At 34.7% G+C, this 26,928-nt stretch overlaps 1 protein-coding gene across 1 annotated transcript in view; it reads left to right on the top strand.

The window, feature by feature from the left end:
• ARAP2 (ArfGAP with RhoGAP domain, ankyrin repeat and PH domain 2) overlaps positions 1 to 26,928 on the top strand; it is a 115,288-nt gene that overhangs the window by 60,908 nt on the left and 27,452 nt on the right. The window contains exons 14-24 of the mRNA XM_030948180.1: positions 1,518 to 1,692; positions 3,181 to 3,315; positions 6,822 to 6,966; positions 9,151 to 9,253; positions 9,897 to 10,095; positions 12,098 to 12,161; positions 19,743 to 19,906; positions 21,343 to 21,555; positions 23,163 to 23,268; positions 25,130 to 25,277; positions 25,984 to 26,052. Of these exons, the coding sequence (XP_030804040.1) occupies positions 1,518 to 1,692; positions 3,181 to 3,315; positions 6,822 to 6,966; positions 9,151 to 9,253; positions 9,897 to 10,095; positions 12,098 to 12,161; positions 19,743 to 19,906; positions 21,343 to 21,555; positions 23,163 to 23,268; positions 25,130 to 25,277; positions 25,984 to 26,052 (1,521 nt within the window). The remainder of the gene's footprint in view (positions 1 to 1,517; positions 1,693 to 3,180; positions 3,316 to 6,821; positions 6,967 to 9,150; positions 9,254 to 9,896; positions 10,096 to 12,097; positions 12,162 to 19,742; positions 19,907 to 21,342; positions 21,556 to 23,162; positions 23,269 to 25,129; positions 25,278 to 25,983; positions 26,053 to 26,928) is intronic.

Genomic DNA, 26,928 nt, shown 5'->3' with positions numbered 1-26,928 from the left:
TACCTAGTTTATTATTTTTCCTGTTGGTTTATTTGAAGAAGGTTATTGTAGTTCTTCCTATGTTTTCCTGAGCCATCAAAATATGGATCTTTATTTTAATATAAGCGTAGTCTAGGGATGCAAATTTCCACTTCACTTCTTTAGATTACTTCCTTATGTGTTTGTCTGACATCTCACATTCAAATATAGTAGATGATTCATTGTTATCAATGGTGAAAATAGCTGATACACACTTACACAGTAGCTTGTAGCTTATTGGAAATGAAAAAGCTTAAATTAATGATGGAAAATGTATGTTCTCTACTTTTACAAAAATAACAAGTTCTTTAGAGTTGTAAAACAGAGAACTTTAATTTTCAATGTCTCTGTAAAGTCTGATGTCCATTTGACTGAATTCTAAGATCTGATGGTTTGAGTCATGATTTTCAGGATTACTGAATACAGAAGAGTTTTAATGCATTCTGCAATTCAGTGCACTCAATTGCATGAATCAAATTGTCTCAAAGGATATACAGAGATTGTGGGGTTTGTTTTTTGTGGGGAAGGATGTATGTCAAATAATCATTTAAATACTGGGAAATGTTATCAAATTCTCTGTAGAGACATGAAATTACCATGTGATAAGGCATTAATTGCCAAGTAATTCTAGAATTTCACGGAATTGTCTTCTCTGTTATCTTATGCATCCTGGGTGCTTATGTGTTTATTAGAACAGCTAAATTTTATGGGAGTAATCTTCCTATTTTGAGTGACTTTTGCCTTAATCATTTAAGAAAAACTCATTCATTAACTAAATAATTTAAATAAATATTAAGTCATATAAATTTTAATGGAATAGGTTGCTCTAATTGTGTAACTATTTTTGGTTTTAAGGTTTTGGACCAATCTTGTAAAAAAAAAGTTCAAGTTTATTATGTTTGTCTGTGTATACAAAAAATAAAAGGAGACTCATGATTTAGGATGTGGTGAGATGTTTAAATTTCAGGGAAGATGAAAAGTATCAAGATACAGGTTAATAAAAAGAGTGAAAAAATATATGTTAGTTATCTTAATATATCTTATAATACATCTTAATAAAAAGAGTAGTTTGCCTTATTGAGTGATGGGGGTTTTAAAAAATCTACCTAGGAATTTCAATATGAGTCCCAGGAACAGAGTTTAAGAATCCAATCTCATCTCTTTTGTTGAACTTCTGAGGTCTGAAATAGTAAGAGTTTTTCTTTAGTAGTTTGATGCAAATAAACAACAAGCTTCCCCTCCAATTGTATTTACTCATGTTATCCTTCCAAAGTGTAATTTGTGAAAGCAACATTTTCCTGGGTTTGGGTTGATATTTTGGGATACTTTTGTTGCTGAATTCTTCTAGATTCAGACCATACTTCATGGCTTCTGGTACTTCTCACTGTTTATGGTCTAGTTATATCAGAGTTGAAAGGATTTGTGTCTAGGTTGCATGTATTTGTTGCCAGTAACTTTTTAATTTAAACAGACTTCCTGTTTCCCCTCTTTATGCTAAGGCCCTGTGTGCTGCTGTAGTCAAGCAAGATGTGCTAGAAACTCTGATGTTGCTCTTCAGTGGGGCTGATGCCATGTGTGCCACTGGAGACCCTGTTAACAGCACCCCATACTTACTGGCCAAGAAAGCTGGACAAAGGCTGCAGATGGAATTCCTGTATCATAATAAGTTCTCAGGTATGATGCATTTTTTTTCTTTTGATCTAATTTTTTATTATGAAAAAGAGAAGGAAATAATTCAGAAGCAGAATTGACTTTGCTTTGAAGAATAGTGGTATATCAGAGAAACAGTTGTGATGGCATTAACTATATTTTATTAGAGCACAATTTCAATTGTGTGCAGTTTTGCTGTTTTGCTCAGACATCATGTTTAGGACTTAGACAACACAGTGATAAGTCATAGATCTCATACCCTTAGTTATAGCGCAGAAAAAACCCATCATCTTCTTGCCAATATTTTCAGTCTTTTACCAGAAAAAAAAATGGCTACACAAACATATGTCTAAAGAATTCATCTAGTGCTTTTTCTTTTCCTTAAAGGATATTTAAATTGTTATCCGCTCCTATTGCACACAGTCCTAGCTGTTTTTTCACAAACTCTCCTCCCAAAATACAACTCCCCTCTTGAACCTGCAATATGATCTATCCTAGAAACCTCCTTTTCCCATCACAGCTTCTGTTGCAGCTTGGAGCAAATGATAAACTTCGGCTTGGAAGTGAACAGTTCTGTTTGCAGTGTGTGGCTGCTATGAGGCTCTTGGCTCTTGAAAACAGAAAGCTGCTCTTAACATTAAATGTATTGAGGTGCATGGATGTGACTGAGCTTTTCTTTTAAAAGCGCTGGACAGTATCTGAAACCATCAGGGGCTGAAAGTTCACATACAGATCTATATTGAAAAAATAAAAAAAGCTATGTGAATGTAGTCCTGGACCAGCTTTCCCTTGGCTTGTGTCACTCTGCAAAGTGACAATGATTCACATTCAGGCTGAACAAAAAAGGATTAGTGGGAAACACAGGAATGAATTAACGCTTCCAAGGGCAGACATAGTGTCTAAATTTCTGCCTGAATATTGCTCAGGCCAGTGCCATGCACTGGATCATAGGATGTGGAGCTCAGTCAGGTGCAGACATGTAGCTAGGGTGGTTTCTTTACTACCTATGGTCTCGAGTGGTCCTAAGGTTATAGAGAAGTTTGCTAGTCTTTTCTACTTTTGGCTTTCCACCCAAGGCAGCACCATCATGTTCTTATCTTTAGGGAGGGGGAGATAAGTGTATGTTGATGATGATTCCCAGAATTGTTGTCTGTCTGCTGTCAGAGTTGCTGGTAAACTCTCTATAATACCTCAAGAGAAGCGATCTCCTTCTGTTGAAGTATGTTACACAGCGGATGAAAATCAAAGTTCGGAACATCAGGAAACAGTATTTTAGATTACGTTGGCAAGCAGTGGATGACAATGGCAACATTGTAACAAATGTGAACCAGTTTTTTTAATGAACCTGTTTTCTAATTATAAAAATAAAACCAGTAAGTTTTATCAGTGTTGTAGTAAAGATACTGCAGATCAGCTGCATATTTACAGACATGCATTTAGACAAGTGGAAAAATGGCTTTAACTGATATAAATGAAGACCTGTATGTTTTTTACTCCTTTGTCTTTGAGCAGATTTCCCAAACTATGATCCTTGTTCTGAAAGTGGCTTCTCTGAAGATTCTTCACATTCCACCTTTCTTTGTGAATTCTTGTACCAAGTTTCTTCTAATGCGGCTAAGCTTCCTTCAGAGAAGAAATTAAAAGAAGGTATTTAACTTTCAATTTATGTATTTGAATAACACATGAATATGTATGATTTGGACTAATTTTATTCTTTTTAACTTGCATTACTTTTTTTGAGATGAAATGACTTTGATAAGAAATGTCCTCTTTTGATTCAGTAGACCTCTTTCAGATAAAGAAAATACTGTTTGTCTTGATCTCTTCATTCAGTAGTTGACAGAGGAAGAAAACTGAACTTCTGACAAATTGTTCAGTAAACACAGTAATTGATAAATAAGAAACAAACAGAAACACTTCTTGCTTTAATTATATTTAGATTAGTGCCAAGAATTAATTTTCATCTAAAATGGTTCTATTACAGGAGTCATTTACAAGTAGCACTGAATTTTTAGTAGTGTATTTCTCAAGCTCACAAATTTACAAAATCTTCCAAGTAGAAATGAGCATCTACAATGACTCTATGACAACTTGAGCTTTGTGGGGTGATAATGCATGTATATCACAGTAGATATACACGCCCCCCCGTGCATATCAGTCTACTGTTTTTCTTTTTTTTTCTCTGAGAGAGGGAGGTGTTATCAGATAATTTTCCCTTTTTCTTCCCATTTGTCTTCCTATATTTTTCTTCCATCTAAACAAATAAACTGGATTTTTAAAATCTGTTGTGATTTATTATTGGATTTATTGCTTCTAAAATCCTTATATGGCATCCTGCGCTGTTGTATACGTATTTTTGTATGATTATGTTCATATTCTCATGGTGTATGTCTTTAATATTCTTAATGGATATTAAAAGTATGCTAAAGCATAGAACTCCTGTTTAAATATGCTTTTGAAGAATCTGTATGTTAACATGGCTCCAAATTCTTGAAAGCACTGGGTGATAACTGTGCTAATGCCTGATCACAGGCATTTCCTAGCAACTTTGCAATTCTAAACAAACATGCTGTTTTGACAGAGGACTGCTGCTGGATAGGAATTATTTAGGATGCTCTGAAATTGCATGGAGCTTATTTGGGAAACAATGTATTAACTGAAAACCTCATTACTCCTTGCTCCAAGTTCAGGCCTGATCTTCTGTGCTGTGGGTATCTGTACATATTCATAAAGAGGTTTATAAAAAACCCCAGAAATCAGTGCTTAGCTGAGTGGAGAGCAAATACAAGGCAATCTCTTCTGACACAATGCCATATTGGAAGTGGCATATTTCTAAATACCTGTATAGATTGAAGATTTGGCGGAAGGTGCTCACAGAATGGCTTTTGTAGCCCTTTTTGGGGGAGATGCACTGCGACTGAGCATTATTAGTAGGATGTCTTAAAATTTATAAGGAAAGCCCCCAGACAAGAAATTTTGTCTGCCTTCCATTTCAAGTCTTTAGTGGACAGAAATGAAGCTGCTTTGAAAGTTTGTAGTCTGTTGCTTAGCATTGCACTTACTACTTGAGGGAGCATACAAGAAATGGAAAGGAACCAGATTTCTCTGAGGTCAGGTTTTGTTCTGTGAAATTGTGATTGTGTCTTGAAGATGGTAGATGTTCTATTGTTTGCTTCTTTGGGCGTGAACATTTGTTTGCTTTGTTTTTGTATTGATGTTCAATTACCCATGAGTTTGTCAGGACTGATATTTCTGGGATGGGCTCTTTACAGATGCATAGGAAAATAGGTTTCCCTGACCATTTGTTCAACGAGACACATGGAACAAGGCAGGGAGATGTAATGACATCCTTTAAAAAACAAAAAAAACCCCTGCAACTTTGAATGAGAAATTCCTCTTTCCTTAGGTCTCTAATCCATCTCTGCCATGTTTAAGAAGCAACACAAAATATATAATCTTTCTTTTTCTCTTCTTTCACTACATTCAGAACTGTTTCTAAATCTCACTAACATGAAGTAATACTCATATTGCAAATTATTGTGAATAAGTGGACATACTATTTTTCATTCTCTTTAGGAAGTAATTTGAGGGTTAGAGTACTAATATGGAGGAGAAAATTTCAGTTCCTTCCTCTGCCTGTAAATATTCAAATAAGGTCATGTTACCTGAAAAATCTGACCTATCTAGTTCTAGAGAAGAGAACTCCTGTTGAAGCAGTTCTGACTTGCCATGAACTAATTGAGACCTCTGCAAGCCAATGGGAGCACCATTTTCTCACAGCATTTAGACAAATTTGGGGCCTTTTTTTTTTAATGCTGTGTGTAGATAGGGCTCCATCTCAGAATCCTGTGAAGCTGTTTAATCATTAGAATTAAGTTCTTCTTCAGTGTTAGGAATCTCTGAGGCAGTTGACAGCCTTGCCTTCAGCACCAAGGGCGGAAAATTTAAGTGCTTGCTTGTTGTCACAGAAAACTGTTACCCCTTTGTAGACTTGGCCCTAATGGTAAAAGGACACTGAAGAGATCATTCAATACTGTGAATCAACCAATGTTTTATACCAACCAGGTGGAACACCTGGAAATACAGCCTCATTTTTCATTATGTGTGTCTCAATACAGGAGAGAGCCAACTCTGTGTGTACTTCTCATTATAGCAGCATCAGTGTTTTCAGCAGGGGTGCGTGCATTTTGAGGAGAGTTGTTGTTAATTAACAGCTGTTGATATCAGCGGGAGGAGAGCTCAAATGCTGGTGCTATTCTGAAGTAGTGGACCAAAAAGTAAAGCTTAGGGGCTCAAGTTTGATTTTTGCTTTTGTTTCTAGTGTAAAAGGTTTTATGGATCCCTTTAAAAAGCTTCGATATTCCAAAATTGTCCTTGAGAGTTTAATAGTTTAATGAATATTGAAGTAGTGAGCTGTTTTGTAGAATAGGTTTTGGAAGATGGGGGAGGAAAAGCTGGGGGACAAAAAACCCTGAACATTCAAAACCTTAAAATTTGGTGCTCAACTCCTGTAAACCTATACGTTATCAAGCCATTTATCCTATGTTTGATTTTGTACCTAACATTTGAATTTAGACAGAATCTAGATAGCACTAGGTAGCAAATAGCATGATACAAAGAAATATTAATAAATAGTACACAATATTTATAAAACTTATATAAACCATATAGAAAACAACAGAAAAGGCACAAAATATCACATAACATAGTTAATATTTTCAGATTAAAACGGGGTTTTTTTGTTTGATTTTTCTGGGGTTTTTTTGCCAGATCTGTTTTACCAAATTCTCAGAAGTACTTTGCCAGCTGTATAGGAATTTTTAGACAGTGGAAAATAAGAGGAGTATTTTCTTTTATGATCTACTTCTCTGCAGCAGTGGAAACAGATGAACCTCAGATTTTGTTCTAGGAACTAGACATAAGCTAGAATGAATTCGTGACTATTTTCAGTAGCAAATAGACATTACTGTGCTATGTCATGTGTTGTATTCATATTTTAGGTCATAAGAGAAAGTAAACATTTAGTTGTAGTTAAATATACCAAATAATTAAATGAAGTTGTTCTGCAGACTTTTTTCTCCATCTTGTATTTACCTATTAAAAAAAAACTTAATGAAGAAAATCTGACGTTTCTATTATTTTTTTAATCACAGATTGCAACAAAAGATGGTGCACTTTGGAAAGTGGCTTTCTGAGCTACTATGAAAATGATAAAACTACCACTCCTAATGGTATGATTGACATCAGTGAAGTTATCTGTCTTGCAGGACACAAGTCAGACTTCTTTTTAAATAGAGGGTAAGCTCCTGAATTCATATTTCAGTAAACAAACTGTTCATTTTTTCCTGAATTTTGAATAGGCAATTTAGAAAAAAAGCTGATTTTATTTGACTTAAAGAAATTAGTGCTATGTCATATTTAGGGATTTTTTTTCTAGTGATAGAATGAAAATATTGGGGTAATTTAAAAGGACACCTTAAATTAGATGCATATGTTTCTTTTTAAATCTGTAGGAATATTCTCAGTGCTTGAAAGGTTACATGATGATAAATTGAACAATGAATACTCATTTTTCTTTCTGGGATTGACCTCTGCCTCAAGCCAAAATTCTCACTTTGCTTCTTCCTTCTAATGCAGCAGACTAGAGCTCTCCACAATACTTCTGGGTTTGGTCACAGATGTATTGGTTTTTGAAATCCATTCTTAGTTCTGTAGCTGAGAACAACAGTGGAACTGATGAAAATTTCTAATTGGAAGAAACCAGCCTTTTTTTTTGGTGGGGGGGAGGGGGAAGGTCTTGTTTTTTCTTTTATAACTCACTCACATCCCATTTGTACACGAAAAGCATCACATGGAGAGTGGCCTAAATCTGATTACAGTGATACTCAATTTCTTTAGTGCAACATTTTTATTTAAAATATGCTTTGTATTTGTCTAACAGACTCCATAACACTTTATTTTTAAACCTGTGTACATGTACCTAAAATAAAAATAACTTTTGTAGTATAATGCTGTAATGCTTTTTGTTACAAAACAAAATTGCCTGCAAAGAAGGCATAGTCTATTCAGTAAGCTTCTGAAAAAGATAATGGGAGTAAAGGACTTAGACTACTACAGGGGAGAGAGATCCTGAAACATGGTGATGTCTCAATATGCTATCAAATACAGAGAAGTGACCTTCACTATTCTGCAGTAGCTCTGCGGTACCCAGAAAAAAGAAAAAAAATCACTTTTTTCTTCTGTGTTCAAATCTAACCTATTGTTTATTGCATTTCCAGATGGTTCCATTTTAGGTTAATAACTAAATTAAAAAACATGTTGGCTGAATTCTTCACTCTTTGGAAATAACTAACTTCCTGTTGTGCTTTACTTGTAATTGAGGAGTTTTATGAGAAACTTTACTTAGATTTGACATTTCATGTAGTGAAACAGCGGGTCCTTAAAATGCCTGTTCTGTTAGTCAGAACTAAGTGTTTATATAATTTTCCAAGGGCCTATTGAAAATTATAGAAGTGACTCATGCTCAGTTCTCCACATTTAGACAAATCTCAGTCTTCAGCATTGAAAGGAAAAAGCATATTCCATCTATTTGGCATCTAACAAGAAGTCACAGGCAAAATCATACTGTAAGTTGGTGAACCATAATTTGTAATTTAAAGAGTGACCGACCCTAACTTCAGCATCATATTTACTTTCCAAATTCCACACCAATTTAAACTGCTTTGCATTTTCTTCTTATTTGTCCATTAAAAATTGAATAAACAGGGTTCATCCGCTGAAATAGTGGTATAATTTTAAAAGGAAAAGCACCCAAGAACCTCCTTTAAGAAAACTTTTAAGAGTTTCTTGAGCTACAGCAACTTCAAAGTATTCCTGCTCTTCTTGGTGATGGCAGGTGATACACAGTGACCACGCATTTCACCCCAGCAGATTCAGGCTGTCTGACAGGAAAAGCCTCTTCAGTTAAAAGGGCAGGTGGAGGGCACGAACAGGTTGGTGACAAGAATAGTACTCTCCATCCTTGGCTGTTTTCAAGGCTTCTCATTGTGATAATCCCTCTTTGAGCAGGAGATGAGACCAAATGACATCTAAAAGTCCCTATGAAGCAACATTTCAACTTGTTTTCAACTTCCCATTCAACTAGTTGTTCAGTTTATATTAAACATACAAAAAAATCTTTTGAAAGCATCACAAAAATGTTCTTGATCAAATAACATGAGTTTGTGAAAGCAAAAAATTCCCTACGCATTTTTAATGACTATGTGTAAACATTTTTATGCATTTTGGAATTATTCAAAAAACTCTTACACCATAGCCTTTAAACATGTATTATTGACCTGCAAAGTACTTTGATCCTAATGTATGGTACAGTGCTTTATTATTAGCTAGGCCCTGCTTGTAATATTAGAGGAGAAATGCAGACAGGTTCAGAGAGGAGACGGAGACTAAATACAGCTGTGTTTCTTCTCTTACTTCCTTTAGGGACATCTTTACATTTGAAATATACTTACTGTCAGAACGTGTTTTTCTGTTTGGAGCTGAAACTGCACATTCACAAAGAAAATGGACTTCAGCAATAGCTAAGGTAATACTGATAATTATCTTTTTCAGTTAGGCCAGGAGCCTTTGCACAAATAATAAAGTGCCATTGTTAGCTTAAAACCTTTGAGAAGCCATTATTGATGAATACTGATCTCTCCTGCGTGTAAAGGTTTCTTGTGCAGCAGGAAGAAATAACTTTTGTGATTTAATGTTTGAAACAAGATAATAAAATGTGAAAGGAATTGAAGCAGCATTTGAATGCCGACCTTAAGAATATATTAAATGTGCTCTAATATAAAGACATATACTGTATGAGTATATTTCAGCTAAGTTTTTTATGGTTGCAGTTCTATTACATTTATTTGCTGAAATGAAATTCATAAGGCAGTACCATATTTTATACTGTTCCAAATGTTAATAATCACATTACTAATTAAATCAATGGTAGTTTAAAAGCAAACATGTTTGAATTGTAGAGCATGAATGGAAAAAATTTTAAACTTGATTTTGCATTTGAAATTTAATGTATCTGTGGGCATATGAGTGTGAGTTTTATATCTCAAAGTTTGAGGTTTTTTTACTGTGACTTTAATCCTGGAATCCTGTAGATTTGCAATATTTTGATTTTGTTTTCTAGGGGCAGAGGGTTTTTTTCTTCATCTGACTCACCCCATTTTCTTTGGTAGCATTTTGTTCCCCCGGTGGCAGAATCATTGTTAGAGCGAGACTGTGACCTTATTGGGCAGCTGTACTACAAAGATTGCCACAACCTGGATCAGTGGAAAAAAGGCTGGTTTGCTATAGAGAAGTCGAGCCTTTATTTTTGTCTTGAAATGGAGAATGCTGAAGAAGATTCTATATATCTAAGGAGGTTGCAAGAACTAAGTAAGAACATCTAGTATTCAGAAAGTGTTCTGTGGGATTAATTCACTGTATTCAAAGTAATAAATATTGGGAAGCTCAGTAACTATTTCTTCACATGAGTCAGATGTTCTTCCAACTTATCTAAATATGGGGTTGGTTAATTTCTGTCTTGGGTTTTTTTTTTACAACTTTTTGGCACATGCCAGAGAAATTTTTCACAGCTTTAAAATAAATGATGACAGTTTTCGTTCCGGTTGCAGCAGTATCTTTCTTACAAGAGTACAGAATTGAATAATAATATATAACCTTTTGGGATTATTGTCTCATATTTTTGACAGGGCAGAAATTCTCACTGCAGAATACATTCTTGAGATGATTGACAGGTCTAGTTTTAAAATACTCAAACATACTGGAAAATTATAATTCTCTTGGAAAACTACTTCACAGACTAATAGACTTTTTTCCAATTCTAAAAATATTATTTGCTCAATATCATGATGTGGAGAGATAAGAATGTATAAATGCTCTTCTATGACCAATTTTATATCATTGTAATTATGCTCTGAATCCTCTTTTAAGCATATCTGCCCTACTTGTTTTTATATTGAACAAGGCAATATGTTACATAGAAAAATACATATAATTTGAGTTTTATAATAAAGTAACATAGAGATGATAGTTTAGCGCTTTATTGATGTTACTTTTTATAAATGCTGACAGATTGTGGACTGTTTTGCAGGAGCTTGCCTAAATGCCGTTGGGTTTTCTGCTGTTTATTTACTGCCACCTTATATTTGGTGTAAATAACACCATGAAGGTGGTTTTTAATCAGCAATGTTTTTATGCCTCTAGGTGTCCTTTAATTTGTGAATACTTTTGATCCTAATTCAGAATTAAAAGATTAGGCATAAGGAGGACTGTTCCTGATTTTTTTTTTTTGATGATGCAACTATAATTGCCTCTGCCAGAATCATAAGAGCGTGCAAAATCTGTGTATATTATATCTCATGTATAAAAATGAAACACTTTTGACTTGCAGTTGAGAATTTTTTTTGCTTGGGGTTTTTAATATTAGTTGTATTTCTTGGAAATATTATATATCCATACTCTTTTCTTTGATTTCTGCTTTCTCCAGAATATATCTGCTCCACTGTTAATACTGATAATACTGATTTGTGAAATGAAACTTGAAAACTAATGAATCATTTGTAGAAGTATAGTGACTTACCTTCTTGATATTTGACTCAGTAAATATAGATGAAGCTAGGAGTTTGTGTAATACAAAAACATCATATAACATGCAATGTGTTTATTGGTTTTCATTGGTATTTAGGACTTTTCTCTCTCTGGGAATTAGTTGAAATAAGATGTGCATTATATATGACATGCACTTTGAGAAATTAAGTTTTCAGTATTTCAAACTAGTAAGCAGGTTACATTTAATTTACTGGTTTTAGTATAGTGCACAGTATAGTTTTTAAGCAGTGCAACTGAAAGCTATCCAGATGTATTTGATGTCTTCTGTACAATGTAAGTGTTTTACAGGTTGCTGTTTTTAGCAAGGATAACATAAGGCATAAAGAAGGGTGGAAATGATCCTCATGCTAAACAGATAACTTTCATTATCTTACTGTAAATATGTGCAGCCATTAAGGTGCAAAAAGTTAATAGATTCCAAAATCCAGCTTGCTTCTGAATCATTATGTCTTCTACAACTTGTATTTACAAGTTGAGTATAATAAAGCACTGTAGCATATTTTCACATTAAAAAGTATGTTTAAGCTTTCTTGATAATGTTTTGTGTTCGTTTTTCTTTTAAATGTAAATATGGTGTGGTATTTTGTGGAGTTTTGTTACTATTATCAGCAGCATTCTTTCTTTGCAAAGTTTAGGAGTTCCATACTACTTTTGCCACTGGAGATAATTTTGAAAAAAAGGTGTTTGTATGTGCATGCATGTATGTGTTTGTCTATAAATATGTGTCTGTGAAGGTCATATGAATGTGTATGTGTTTTGTTTTCAGCAACCAGCAGTGTGATGCAAAATGGAGAGAGAATAGATGTCCTGCTGCTTGTTGAAAAAGGAAGGTAAGGTTCCTATCTGAAAAAATATTTAATCTGTTTTTGTAGTCATATCTTAGAATTATTGTTGATAGATTCTGGAGTTTTTTCACTTAGGGTTGCTAGCAAGAGAGTAAATTTGCCAAGTTTTTAAAGGAGGGAATATCTTTGTGTATTAATTACATTTTATGTCTGTGTCACAAAATGTTAACAAGCACTACTTAATTAAAAGCTGTTTTCCCACTGAGAAAATTATTCCCAGATTAGTCTGCCAATAATGATTTCTTTAAAAGGAACTAACTGTTTTTACCTTGTAAAAAAGGAGTACCTCTTCGGAGCTTTTATTATAAACTACTTGATTTTTTTAATGGTTCTTATGTCTCAGAATTCTGTATCTCAAGCTGCCTTGGTCAGGTTTGAGAGGATATGAATGGATCGTCTGGTTAATCTTATTGTAATATATGATCTCAGTTAACAATATACTGTCTAGGAAAAAGCATGCTTACAAAGCAAACACGATCCATATCTGCTTCCAAGGAGGTAATATTTGGTGGAGATGACTGTGTCATATTTATAGTGATAGGGGAGGTTGGAACTTGAGGTGAGGTAGGTATTTCTGCCTCAAATATGGGTACAAATTCAAAGATGAAAGTAAAAATTGTGGAAGATAGTTCTTAGTAGGTTGAGGCTTTTTTTATTTCAATGATAGGTTATTGGGCAGGAGTCTGTCTTAAGTGGTGCAGTATTTATACAGTCTTTTGAACAGCCAATAATAGGTTAATAAATGGAGGGTGTTTTTCTCTTTGGCAAACAAAAAAGATTTCATAGATACCTTTGACATCTATTCAGAGTTGGAATAACTTGTCAGAAATGCATTGTAACTTGTGTGTTCTGAATTTTAATTCTTTCTAGGAGATTGTATAAGTTTCAGAACTGAGTAAGGCTACGCAGATTAGAAGGAAACGCTTTTTCTTGTCTTTTTGGGAGGGTTCTGTTTTGTTTTGTGGTTTTGTTTGTTTGTTTGTTGGTTTGATTTGTTTTGGTTTGTGTTTGTTTGTTTTTTCCAAAAAGGCATATTGAAAGATGTAGCATTAAGTAAGCTGCATACACCAGACAGGGAACCTGAAGTATCCTGGTCAAGGTGCAGTCCAAAGATGGATATAAATCATGCATATAATTTCTTAGGTATTAATGCTAGAGCAAAACTTCTAGCTCCAAGTCAGGGTTTATTATTTATTTCATTAGAGTATTTCTTTCAAATGAGGGTAGGTTTTCCCTGAACCACTCTGGTAGTTTAAGGGAAATTCTGGACCATTTGAAAATAATTTCAGCAGGGACCCTGGCTGATTTAAAGTGGACATGAATATATTTAATTTTTCTTCACTGAAGTCTGCCATAAAAAAATTAAATGTACAGTCTTCACATTATCTTAAGCATTGAAAGCCATATGGGTATATAGGCTTTGGCATCATGATTGTTTTTTAGGATATTGCTTCAAAACTATCCAAGTGTAGAGTGCAGTTGTATGAGATGGCATCTTAAAATGATAAGCAATTTAATGGGAGTGTGGAAGATGATTAAATATAAAATCACCTTGGTCTTGAGACTCAATTACTGTAAATGGAAATAAAGCCACTAATCCTCTTTGTGCTTCTTCTAGCTCTAGATAAATTAATATCCTTGAGATGTCATCAGCATCAGCTAAATGAAATCTCAGAGTCTCTAGGTTTTCCTATTCTGTCTGTTATTTTATATCAGTGCTTGTCTAATGTCAACTTTGTCACAGATTGATCACTTGGAAGAGACTGTGTAGCTGATGACTTTCTTGTTAATTTGTTAGTCCCTTAAATGCAGGATAAATTATAAAATAAACAAAGAGTAGTATTGGAAGAATTAAGTTAAACAAGTAAGATTTTTCCAGAATTAGGAAAAGTTTAGGAGAAAAAAACAACCCAACAACCACAAGCCAAACCAAAAAAGCCACCATCCTTTGCATAAAAAAATAAATGTGGTGAATTTCTTAAAGTGTCTCATTAAATTTTATTAGAAACTTTTATGAAAATTCCTTGAGGTATTTTTCTACTGACTTTCCATTTCTTACAAATACTTATGCCTTTTTGACTGATTAATTAGGGAAAGTCACACACTTACATGTATTATATCTATCTGTTTCACACCTTTTCTTTTAATTACTGTAGGTAAAAGAATGACTTCAGTTGTTACAAATGGACTTCTCACTTAGGAATGATTGCATATGCAAGTAAACATTTTCAGAAACTATAAAAAGTTCCAAGTCTTACTGCTGAAATTATTACAATGTAACAAATCTATGAATTCTTGATTCCTAAAAAGTTAATAAATTGGGGATTAAAAAAGTAACATTAATCTGATACATATCTACTCAGAAGAAGAATTTACAGTTAATTTTGGGACATAACATACATAGTACTTTAGAGCTTGTATAAAATACAAAATACTACCAAAAAAGGCATGTGAAATTTTCCCAAAATGTCTTAGATATTAATACAATCCGCTCGTACCTTTTCTTTTTTTTGCCGCCTCTTCCTTTACCCTGCTTTCTGCTTGGCACCCTGCTGTTCATTTATTCTCTGTATGACATGTTCAGCTGATGATGTCTATCAGCTCAGAAATAAGAGGTGGCAATCATACCAGGTAATAGCATATCATCAGAGGCTGAACCACACTAAAAGATTTCTGAAACCACAAGACTGCTTCTCTGTTGAAGTATGTTGTCTTTTTTTGAAGCTCGGTGTACTCAGTGTTTTGAAGCTCAATGTAAATTTTCACGATAATTCTAGATGACTTTTAATTTTACATAATTTTTTTTCAGATCTTATGCATGTTAATGCTTGTGTTTGTGTATCTTCACTAAAGTAAATTACAGAGCGCAGTTTTTTTAACACTACTGGAATTTTATTACATTCTGGTCTCTATTGGAGCATATTGTCTGGACTGCTAGAGCTGTATCTAACTCAGCTGGAAATCTTGACTTCTCACAGCACTGTGGTGTATAGTTTTACACCCTAATCAGATGGCCATTTGTCTCTTCTTGCTTTCACTTTCGTAACTGGAATATTCTAGTGTCATAGTTGAAATGCTTCTTGACTTCTTGCTAGAAGTGGCAAACCATTTTAAGGTTTTCTGTGTTTGAGGCTTCCCTTTGTCACAGAGGTGTCCTCCGATTTGATCCATATTCAGTCTGGATTCTTTCCCTTGATCTCTGTGTTTTTAAAATGCTTGTAGTGCCTGGTGATACTTGACCTCCTGTTGCTATCAATAATATGCTGTCGAAACAGAAGTTGCATGGCATAGTGGTGAAACAGCTACTCCTGTGTAGTTCAGCAGAGGCCAACAGAGGGATGTGCATGATGAAAAGAAGGAAGTTGTCTGAAAACATCTGTATACAGTAGTTTTTAAATGTATCTTCTATATGTAGAATTTAATGCAAAAATGCTAAGTTTTAAAGAAACAGTTATACAGGTATTTCAGTATCAAACACTTATTACATTTTTCTGAAATAATTTAAGCTCTCTCTTAGGTGTCAGTGAATGTTTTCAGACCATAATGTAATCCAGATGGTGCTTTTTTTTCCCTGTTATGCTTCTGATGTAGTTAGCTCTTTCTTATTATGGATAATAAACCTTCCCTACATACTGGCACAATTTCTTTAGACTGATGGTTCATTCAATGCTTTCTTCTTAACCCTTTGATGATAGCAATAAGTTTTCTCATAAAATGCAGTCATGGGCACAAAATTCTAAAATCCAGAATTAATATAAACTTAAGCGTCAGATGAAAGGACTTGTGCTTCCAATCTGGTGTGCTGGATGTAAGACCTTTTGAAGGGTCCCTTAATTAAATATTGCTTGAAGAAAAATTTTAATGGAATACCCATGCTTCGGTTGCAATTTGATTTTGCCAAACAATTTCATACTGATATTTGCTTTCTCAGTACCTCTGTTTTCAGACAGGTAAATTATTAGAATCTTGTGGGAATTGCCAGAGGGCACTAAGTTGTGCCAATGTCTGTTTCTCACTCTCCTTGCCCACCTCACCCAAAATCTCCTATTAGCACTGCTTTCCCATTACACAGCTGTGCAACAAAGCTAATAGACATAGCTGAAGCTAGGGGACTTTGCAGGATGGGTTAAAGAGAAGCCTTTGCACTCTTGTGGATGGAGTGTGGTTACATTTGTTGTCTGTCTGACTGCTGGGGCAGAAGGATGTGCTGGTAGTCAACAATAAAGCTGTGTAGGTAATGGTAGCTTCCTTAATGTTGAGACTCATTGATCTGCTGCAGTCCTTGTGCCAATTCAATTCTCTCAATTCACTAGGGCAGAAATCTACGTTGGCAGGCTGCCTTGCTTGTTTGAGTACTTAAATTATTAATTTCTTGGCTATGGACTCTATGTGCTTCACACAACATAGCAAAAATTCTGCCATTTTTCACCATGTTGTCATTTTTGCTAACTATTTGCTATGAAATGTGAGATCTTTATCAATTTTTAGAACTGAAAAAATAGCACATATGTAAACATATTATAGAAGGCAGTGCATTTGTATTGAAGGAATGCATTTTGCTCGAGTCTGTGGAAAATAATTGTTAATCTGCATGGTAGATCTTCATAAACATTACAGTATAAATTCTTTCAAATATGATTACTTCTATAAACTCTTTAAATTCCTCAGTTTTGTGCTACATGGGACGTCACTATATTTCAGCCTGTGTTTATGCTTAGTCTTAAACCTTGGATTTAATATTACTTTATATTTTGATGATGACAATTAGTTCAGTGAGAAATGCATGTATTTGTTATTAATTCTGTCTGAAAACTCTGTGAAAGAGATAAACACAGAGATTAAATCTGCAAAGTTATCTCCATTGTTTCATGAACTTCTGTAGAAGACTTCTGCTGTTCTTGAGGAGAGTTCTGCTCTTCTGCTGGAAATTATTTCTCCTTTCCTCTTCATTACTTCCAGGTTCAAGTAGATAAAAAAATAATTTCCAATTAGGGAAAAAAATAATTGTTACATTTGTCCAGAAGGACTAAACTGAGAAGGACTGCTTTAAACATCTTATTTCTAAATTGTTTTGTGTTTTTCTGATTTAAATTTATTCCAGGTGTGTTCTCTCTCAGCCAAAAATTATTGAGGTTTGAGATGAGCTTTTTAAGCCACTTCCATGGGAAATTGATTGAGTTCTGAAATGTGTCTGGCACTAGTTTAATTTTTTTTTTCTGCCTTCTTTGCTCTTCTGGTATTGCAGTGAAAATTTGTCTCTCATTTATCTTACTTTTTGATGCCGCTGCTCTGGAGATTTTTGACTGGGCAAGTGTAATTTTTTCCAGAATAGTTAGTATTCTTCTATGAAGAATTCGGGTTCCATGATAGCAGTATGTTTTGTATATTTGTATTTCTTACCAGCAACTTCTCTTTCATGCCTGTTGTGGTCCCTTGGGATTACAACTTAAACATAACCCACATTTTCTTTGCTAATTATTAAGTACGCTCTTCCTCTGTAACTGAATTGAGCTCAACAGCTTCTGGAATTTAAGAAAACAATGAGAACATCATCACTTTGTAATTCTGAAATCTTTTTTCTAATGTGATATGTTGAGAGGAAGATGGAAAGATCCATAAAATACAAGGTGGTCTTTTCCACATAGTTTAGGTATTTCATATATCACAACAATTGATTGACAGGCATATGATTAGACTTTCGTATCTCTATGAAAAATGCTGATAAGTTCACGTGACCTTTGAAGTTCAGTACAGTATTTTTTCTCTCCTCCTCTGGTATCAATTCATTGATATGCAGCAGAGTTGCCCTTTTCTTGTTTAGAAGTAATAATATTTTCACTTTACAGTATGTACTTTCTGTATAGATCATAATTCATTGGATAAAAAAAAATCTGTTGAGACTTCCATTTATCCTTTTGCGTAATACAGTAATGTGAGTCCTGCTGTTCTGCAGGGGAAATAAACACCCAGTAATATGCATATATATGTACATTTCTTGTGTTGGAAAGCACCATAAATCTTTTATAAATCATTGTCCTCACCTCTTCTGATCTGTGAATAATCATTGAAAATGAGTAGAGTATCTTGCACTGTCCAACTTTTTTCTACTCCTAACCTTTTACTTTCCTTATATATGTATGGCAGTAGCAGTACCAGAAAATGTGATGATGTATTCTTTAGAAGGCATTGATTGAGAACTACTTGTTTTGACAAGTCTTAAGGAAACTTTGGACAGCACTGAATTAGGCTCACTCATTTTGCTGCAAAGATAGGAGAGGTTTTTGAAAATTATTTTTTTTTTCTCAGTGGATGAGAGGGGCTGTGTTTCTGCTATACAGGCATATATGGTAGTTAACATGACTTTTGAAGTAATGAAGTAAAGACTTCCTAAAAACGTGGTTCAGTAGAATGAAATATTTTAGTGTCATCTACTCTGCTGCTGTATGGCTCGGTCTGTATGGTGGATCCTGACAAAAGTTAGGATCCTGACTGTTTGTGTGTAATACACTGACTGCATCTCCACTGCCTACCAAGACAGGAGTGCTAGAATGGAAACATTTATAAAAGCAAAATTGAAAGATATTAGCAAAATGAAATGAAATTAAGTATTCCCTCATCATATAAGATGCTCCCCCTTCCAAAAATGAAATAATAAAAATAAATGTATTTTCTATTTACATGAAATTGTTTTTATAGAAGTTCAGTAGAGCATTTTGACTTATCCCAATTAGCAAATAAATGGTCATTAGAGAAAATTGATTCCTTTCTTGTCTTTAGTAGAAGATAAGACAACATATGTACAAAAGTTTGCTTACTATTTTAACACTTTAAACAGCTGTTTATTAGACACGTACATATGGTTGGACATACCCCCTTAAACTTTTCAATTTTGGTATTTTCTCTTAGAAGCTAGCTTGTCAGGGTGGCATACAGGAGATTACTGTAGCATGCTTAAATAAAAGAGTCAGAAAAAGGCTGGGCTTTGAAATACAGGCAAAGTTGTTGCATTAATTTATTCCACATCAATTCATAGCTTTTTCATATATGTTCCTTACCTTTGTGGTAGTGGGTGATCATTTTGATACTTGTTTAAGGAGGGGAGTTCAATATGTCTCAGCTACTCTATAGAAGAGGTTGGTGGGTGTCTGGGGTGTTTTGGGGTGTGAATACAAAAGAAGGAAAGCTTTTTACACTGTTGAAAGTTGTCTCTAAATTTGTTTCCTTCTTAACTGTGGCTTGGACGTATGAATCCACAATGTAGGAACAAGACTGAAGAAGAGTAATTAAAATGCTGGCAGGTGCTTTCAAAGGGGTTGTGACAGTGTTTGTGGATCTTCTTTCATTTTTTATAGCACTGATAATACAAATGAATTTGTAAGAAAAAAAAAAAAGATGCTGTAACAATAGACCACCATCGCAGCTTTATGTGGTGAATGGTGCCTTGATGTCTTAATCCAAGTATATATATATTTTTTTCCTTTTCTGAACATCTGCTTTGTTGCCATGGAGTACTAACATCAGTTTTTCATTTCTTTCCTGAACTCAAAATATTTTCATAATTTTCAGAACGCTATACATCCATGGCCATACAAAGCAGGATTTCATGGTCTGGTATACTGCAATTGAAAAAGCAGCAGGTACAGATGGTAATGCACTACAAGATCAGCAGCTCAGCAAAAATGATGTCCCTATTATAGTGAACAGCTGCATAGCGTTTGTTACACAGTATGGTAAGTAGAGTGGATTTTATTCAAGCTAAGATCATTTGTATAATACAGAAGCACCCCCAGCACCAGGTCCTATTGAACAAGTTTATATATTACTTAAAGTGCCCTTCATTAGCCTTGACATTCTTTAATGAGATGGTGCAGTATACTACCGCGCAGCTGAGAATGGCCATTTTGGGGAAATACAGCTTGGTAAGTGCCCTTTATGGACACTTTTCTATTTTAAATATTGCATTGTTTGCCTTATGAAACTTGGCCTCAGGGTCCAGTGCCCCAGTGCCGGCAACTCAGCCTAGAAAATAAACTCTGCAAATCTGGAAAAGCTGTGGTCTGAACACATCTTGGAAGCTGGCATTAACTGTGGAGTTGAGTTCAGTCTTAGGCTGCTGTTTTTTCACTGAAATAACCTGAGGATTAGTTGGTTACCATATATTTAGGTAAATTTGGCAAGCATAACTTCCCCTGGCATTAGGTTATATGCAGATGATATTTGTGTCCTTTTACTACTGCAAATTCATGAGTTTTCTTGTGAGATTGCTACATGCATGTCAACCCTGTACAAACCTGTCTTTGGTATAAATGTGTCTGTAACCTCTGTCAGTATGAGAGCACCTAATTTCTATTTGAGTCATTGAAGTTTAACTAAATAACCTTTGGATAGGGCAGCACTGCTCTATTGTAAATAGTAGTATTGGGCTTACATCTAGTGCCTAAAAGTAAGAAAAAAAGCTTTTGCTAAAAATAATTACTAGCATAGAACTCAAGTTTCGAAAAAAAAAATTGACTACAATAACATATGCAGTGATTAAAGGTAGTCATGACTTCATTTTAAGTTATATGTTTTCTTTTTAATTTTACTTTAGTCTTTTTTTTTTTATGTATAAGAATAGTAGCTAAGTGATGTCTTCCAGAGCATGAGAAAAATCAGAAAAAAGGGTATTTTCTACTAACTTGAGGATTTTAAGAATAAAATATTTCAGGTTGGATGAATGCAATAATACTTTGAGTCTTAAGATGAGTTCATCCATAGCGTAATAAAATAAAAGGAATTTTCTTGTGAAAGCAGCTGTGTTTTATGTGCAATATAATATCTGTCATCAAAACTTCTTCTCTTTACTGTGCCTTTCAAAAGTACTGTTTTACCAAGCCCTGAAGAGATTTGGGGATTTGAAATGCCTTTAGAATACTCTTGAAATCGTGATCCCAGGCTTGCTGACTATTATGATGAGTATTTTTCAAAGAGGTCTAGTTTGGTATAAGAAGACTTGGCAGTGTTTTCACTAAGAAAGGGAGTATGAGTACAAGATCAGAAAGATACTGTTAGGAAATGCAACCACATACAATTGTTTGGCATTCACATATAATTTTCATATAATGATGGCTGGGATTTTTGAAAATTACATTCATTTATTTTTCTCTCCTGTATTTTTGTGCCTTAGGTTTAGGTAGCAAGCAAATCTATCTTAAGAATGGTGATTCTTCCAATGTGGCTGAACTGCTGGAAAGCTTCAAAAAAGATGCAAGAAGTGTTAAACTAAGAGCAGGGAAACATCAACTTGAAGATGTGACAGATGTACTGAAAAGTTTTCTTTCTCAAATAGATGACGCACTTCTGACTAAAGAGCTTTATCCATTCTGGATCTCTGCATTAGGTAAGGTATTCAATAGCATTCCATACAATAAAGGTTATATGTACATTTTCAGTATCAAATTTGAGGGGGGTGTTAATTTACTTACCCTGTGTCAACCCATGTTATTTCATAACTGGCAAAACAATGTAGTGAGGAAAAAATATTTGGGGCATGGTTGCAATAGACATGTGTTAATAAGAGATGATTTTTATAATGTTCTTTTAAAATGTTAGTTTCTATATTGCAATATTTGCAAACTGCAAGAAACAAGTGGTTTCCCTGCTAAACTGTGCTATAAAATTGCAGGCACAGCAGTAAGAGATGCGTGGGAAATACTGACAGAACGTTGGTTTCTATCTGAATGCATAGGAGTCACATAGGCATATTTCTGTGTGGCACATTTTCTCTTTATAAAGAGATATTAAAGCATATTCCTCTTTGATTTTATTTAAGTTCAAATATATGGATGTTGCTTTAATATGAGGCAGTAGACTTTCAGGAAATTAAAATATTATCAATGTTACACATTTTCGACCTTTAAACTCTATTTCAAAGACTAGAGGAAAAAGTATTAAGAGTTTATTCACTTACCACATGATTAATTGCATCAGAAAACAGAAGTTCTGAGGCAGTTTAGATTTGTCAGCTCTTTTTAATGGTGTTACAATGATGCCCCTTCCTGATCTGTACACATGGCTAAAATTCTAGTTCAGCTTTACAACAGAAAATCCTGTCCTGTTAAGTGATACAGAGAGTACTTCTAGGAAGACTTTAAGCATTTAAGAAAATGGAGTAGAAGGCCTTTAAACTGTTGCTTTGTTATTTACTTTTTCTTCCAATCACCAAAGAAACCAAAACACAGTCAGTAGTTAGTGGAGAGCGCCATAAATCAGCCAGAAGATTTCCGTGCTTTCTTTTCAGAAACTTGAGAGAAGCAAGGGACTGAGAGGGAAAAGCTAACTAACTAAATGCAATCTACATTAACTTTGTATATGCCCTGAGCATAAGGGGGCAGCACAGAGAGGCAGGCTTAAGGTAGAAAGCTGTGGTTGTGTTTCAGATATTGTCATTCCCAAAACTGGAATTCCTGCCGTTGCCCTTGCCATTGTTCAGCTATATGTAACTTATTTACCCTTTAGCTCTTTCCCCTTGTTCTCCTCTAATCAGCCTTATATATGCTTAGATCCTTAAACTACTTTGTGCCCTCAGACGCTTTTCCAGTAAATATTTAAAATACGAAAAGGTCTTTTCCTTTCTCATTGCTGGGAACACTTAGAAATACATTTGCACTTGTGCATATGGAGTTGCACTCACGCATGTGCATGCACAAACTACAGATTAAATATACTTTGAGAGAAAATGCAATTGCTGTTCTGGCCTTTAGTCTTAAACAGTGGCAAATGGTGCTTGAATGTAGAACTCTCCCTCTTTATTGGTGTTTCCCTGAACTGGTGTACAATAGTAGACTTTTTAATAGTATATTTTCAGCATTGCCTCTATGAAGAAGAGGTTGATTTGCTAAATAGTAATTTTAAAAGACTAGATGTTGCTGATATAGTTAATGAGAACTGCTGTTGATTTTTAGTGTGCATTGTTATTAATGCTCAATGATTATTATTTTCTGGCAGATACGCAGAATGAAAAGGAGCGTGTGAGGAAGTACAGAGCTTTTATTCAGAGTCTTCCACCAGTCAATAGAGCAACTTTGGCTGCTTTAATTGAACATCTTTACAGGTCATTGCAAATAAAGCATTGTAGCAGAGAAATTATTATAATGTGCTCTCAGTATAACTGTACAATATATGAAATGTGGCTTGTTTCATTCACCAGTAATCACAAAAGCTTATCTAGTTGCAGCAATTAATTGCATTTGAATTCCTTTCATTGATAATGTGTTTTTTCTTTGGTTATATTTTTAGCTGTAGGTATCTATAAAAATCAATGGATTGGAGCAGTCTTACAGGGAGAGAGGGGCTGCCAGTGTATGTGTCCAAGTAGGGTAATTTTTGATGTAGCTTCTTTATGCAATTTCATTTTACTCCAGTCTACTAGTCTTCCAGAGAATTGTTGCAAATGGTTCTTGAAATTAAAATATTTTTTTCAGTGAAAATGTCCTTCTCCACAATCTGTTTTGCACATAATGACTTTGAGAATTACCTACCCTTCCTGTTTTTCATCAGTGCTTCATTTTACAACTGAGGTAGCAGTACAGAATATCCAAAATACAAACTTGTTTAAGCAGCAAAGGTCATGACTTATTCCTAGATCAAATAGGGGGCAGAAAATTTGTGAAAAATATTTGACAGGATGATTCTGAGGTGTCAAGGTTCAATAGTACTGGTCTATGTTATATCATCTGTTGAACAAGTCAAATTATATTTTTGGTGAATTGCAGTGAGTATGGAATATGTAGAAACTTCTCTTTACAGAATGTTGTGTTCAGAAATTATGGCACATAGCCAGGTATATAGCCAATGTAATTTAAAAATTTTTATGTGATTATGAAATTGATTGGTGCCATTATTTGGATAAAGATTGTATTACATACTGGGTTTAAGAAGTTTCTAAGCATGTCCAGTTAGAGATACTAATATGAGGTTGCATCTGTTCTGAAAGTAGTATGAATTCATGCATTTAATGGCCAAAAGTCTGTGGTAGTTTAAAGTGTTTGCCTCTAAAAAATGGCATGTTATATGAACAACATAACTGATATGAAAACTTTACCATAGGGATCGGAACTAAGAAGGACCTAATTTCTTCCCACATTTTGTTTGATCTTTGATCTCGAGTTTGTAGGATATGCTTATATTTCATAATACAGTGAAACTGTGTTTGGCATTGATTTGGCCTCACCTGGAGCACTGTGTGCAGTTCTGGGGTCTACAGTTAAAGAATGTTAAGGTGTTTGAATGTGTCCAGAGGAAGGCAGCAATGCTGGTCAGAGGGCTGGAAGGAATTGCCTGTGGGGCGTGGCTGAGGACTCTGGGATTTTCTGCTTCAGAGAAAAGGAGGCTGAGGGATGACCTCATTGCTCTGTGCAGCTTCCTGAGGAGGGGAAGGGGAGAAGGAGGTGCTGATCTCTTCTCTGTGCTGGTATCTGGTGGTAGGGTACATGGAAATGATTCAATACTGCATCCAGAGAAGTACCAACTTGTTGCTAGGAAGGATTTCTTACTAAAAGGGTGGTCAAACATTGTAACAGGCTTTTTAGAGGGATGGTGGATGACCCAAGCCTGTCCGTGCAGTTGGACAGTGCCCGTAGCAAGATGCTTTAGCTTTTGGTCAGCCCTTACGCAATCCAGCAGTTGGACTAGATGATCATTATAGGTCCCTTGTAACTCAGGTATTCTATTCTTGTTTTATTGTTTTCTATTCTAAGTAGTTCTGATATCACTTGAAATGCAGTTAGAAATTTTTCATTTTTTGTAATGAGAAATAAAGAGTATAAAAAAAATTAAATAAATAATAGTACATGTTTTCATTGCATTTAAGGTAGTTACCTTTTTTTTAAGTGCTCTCCATATTCTGTAAAGGAGTCTCAGACAATCAAAGGAACAATGAAACTATCTAGATATGTTTATTTTTCCTTCAACAGGGTGCAGAAGTGTTCTGAAATTAATCAAATGAACCCTCAGAATTTAGCCATGGTGTTTTCCTCGTGCTTATTTCAAACTAAAGGCCAAACCAGTGAAGAAGTCAATGTAATTGAAGATCTAATTAAAAATTATGTGCAACTTTTTCATGTACGTATCTTTATATGTATCCTAACTGCTCAGATGTTAGAGATTCAAAAATATAAAAATCTGCTTTAAAATGGTCTTCCTACTAGTTCAAAGATCTGAGGATTTACAGGGTTTTGGAACTCTAATTCAGTGAATGTTTTTCTTGTCCTGCTTTAAATTTTATCTCCCAGTTAGTTTAACCTGTGTAGGAAAGACTGTTTATGGGATGCTGTGAGCTACTGTTTTCCAAAATGATGCTCATTCTCCTTGCTGGCAAAAGCTTACTAAATTTAGGATTTTTTTTTTTATTATTACTATTAACAATACTGCTTCTAATCAAATTTTATAGGCCTGATCAGAATGGAAGCATAGAAGGATTTTGTGTTCTTAGTCTCTGAGCTGTGATTACAATTTGTTTTGTTCCTTAGACCCAGGAATAATGTTAAATCCAATTGGATAGAAAAGCTACTACTAGCAGCAATTTATATTAGCCATTTTGATTTGGAGTTGACTGTGCCACTATAACATTGTTCTGCAGCTTTTCATTGATTCCTCTCTGTTTCAATATATATTCCATGAAGTTTATAATAATGAGTCCCATCTATAAAGAGCTGTTTCTGACTGATCGAATATTTTGCATACCTGCTTCTATGAGAACGTGATTGGCAGTATTGGCAATTGTTGCCATAACTGTTATTAATCACTCCAAAATTATTTATTTATACAGATAAATGAAGACCAAGTCAAACAAATGGACATAGAGAACAGTTTTATTACAAAATGGAAAGACACTCAGGTAAGTGTCCAGTTAGGCATGGATAAAAGGGAGTGAGGCCTTAACATCTCTACATAGGTGTGGCTGCTCTTCTGTTCATCACTGAGACAGCATCGCCCCAGGCACTGCACAGATGCTAAGTCATGCTTGAACCAGGTGTGAGATAAAGTGGCTCAGCTCCCCTTCTTGCTCTCCTCATCAGTTCTCCACAGCAGTTTGCCACAGGCTTCCAGTTAGAGTTAAAAGTAATGATGTGGTGCAATTGAGTGATGTAACAACAGTGCTGTAATCATGTAAGTGTCATGGGTAATTGGAAACTTAGTCCTCAAGCAGCTACAATTAAGAATTGTAAGAATTCTTTACATCTAATGACTGAGAGTCTGACATCATTGCATCAAAATGTGTGCATATAAGTGGGAAAATCAGTGATGTAGATACTTAATACTTTGGACTATACAGGTTGCCACAGTACTGTTATCTCTGGTGATGCAGAATGTTCAGAGAACAACTGAACTGAATTTCTGCTGAATTACTCAAAGTTCACATGTCTGAAATGTCACTGAAGTTCTGTTCCAGGTGGCACTTCATTAGTCGCTTTTCATTTTCTGTCCACCATATACTTACGCCAGCTGTTGCAGTAATTTACATAACATTTTCTCTCCATACGGTTGTTTATGTGAGCCCAGTGGAAATCATGTGTCAGCTTCATTCTTATTTCCAACCTTTTTCTGTAATATCATATGAAAAGCAAATTTTATAACTAAATGAGCCTTTTTGAGTCTGTGCCACTATAATTAAGCAGCTTTCTTCAAAGTAGCTTTGTAATGGTTTTCCTCACAAATGTTTCCATTAGTTTTCTATTCTCAAAGACTAAACTAACTTAAAAGTTGCTGGTTT

Source organism: Camarhynchus parvulus, chromosome 4 (genome assembly GCF_901933205.1).
Source record: "Camarhynchus parvulus chromosome 4, STF_HiC, whole genome shotgun sequence".
In the NCBI taxonomy this organism is placed as follows: Eukaryota; Metazoa; Chordata; class Aves; order Passeriformes; family Thraupidae; genus Camarhynchus; species Camarhynchus parvulus.
Note: the sequence above shows the minus strand (reverse complement) of the source record. Positions and strands in the feature narration are given on the sequence as shown.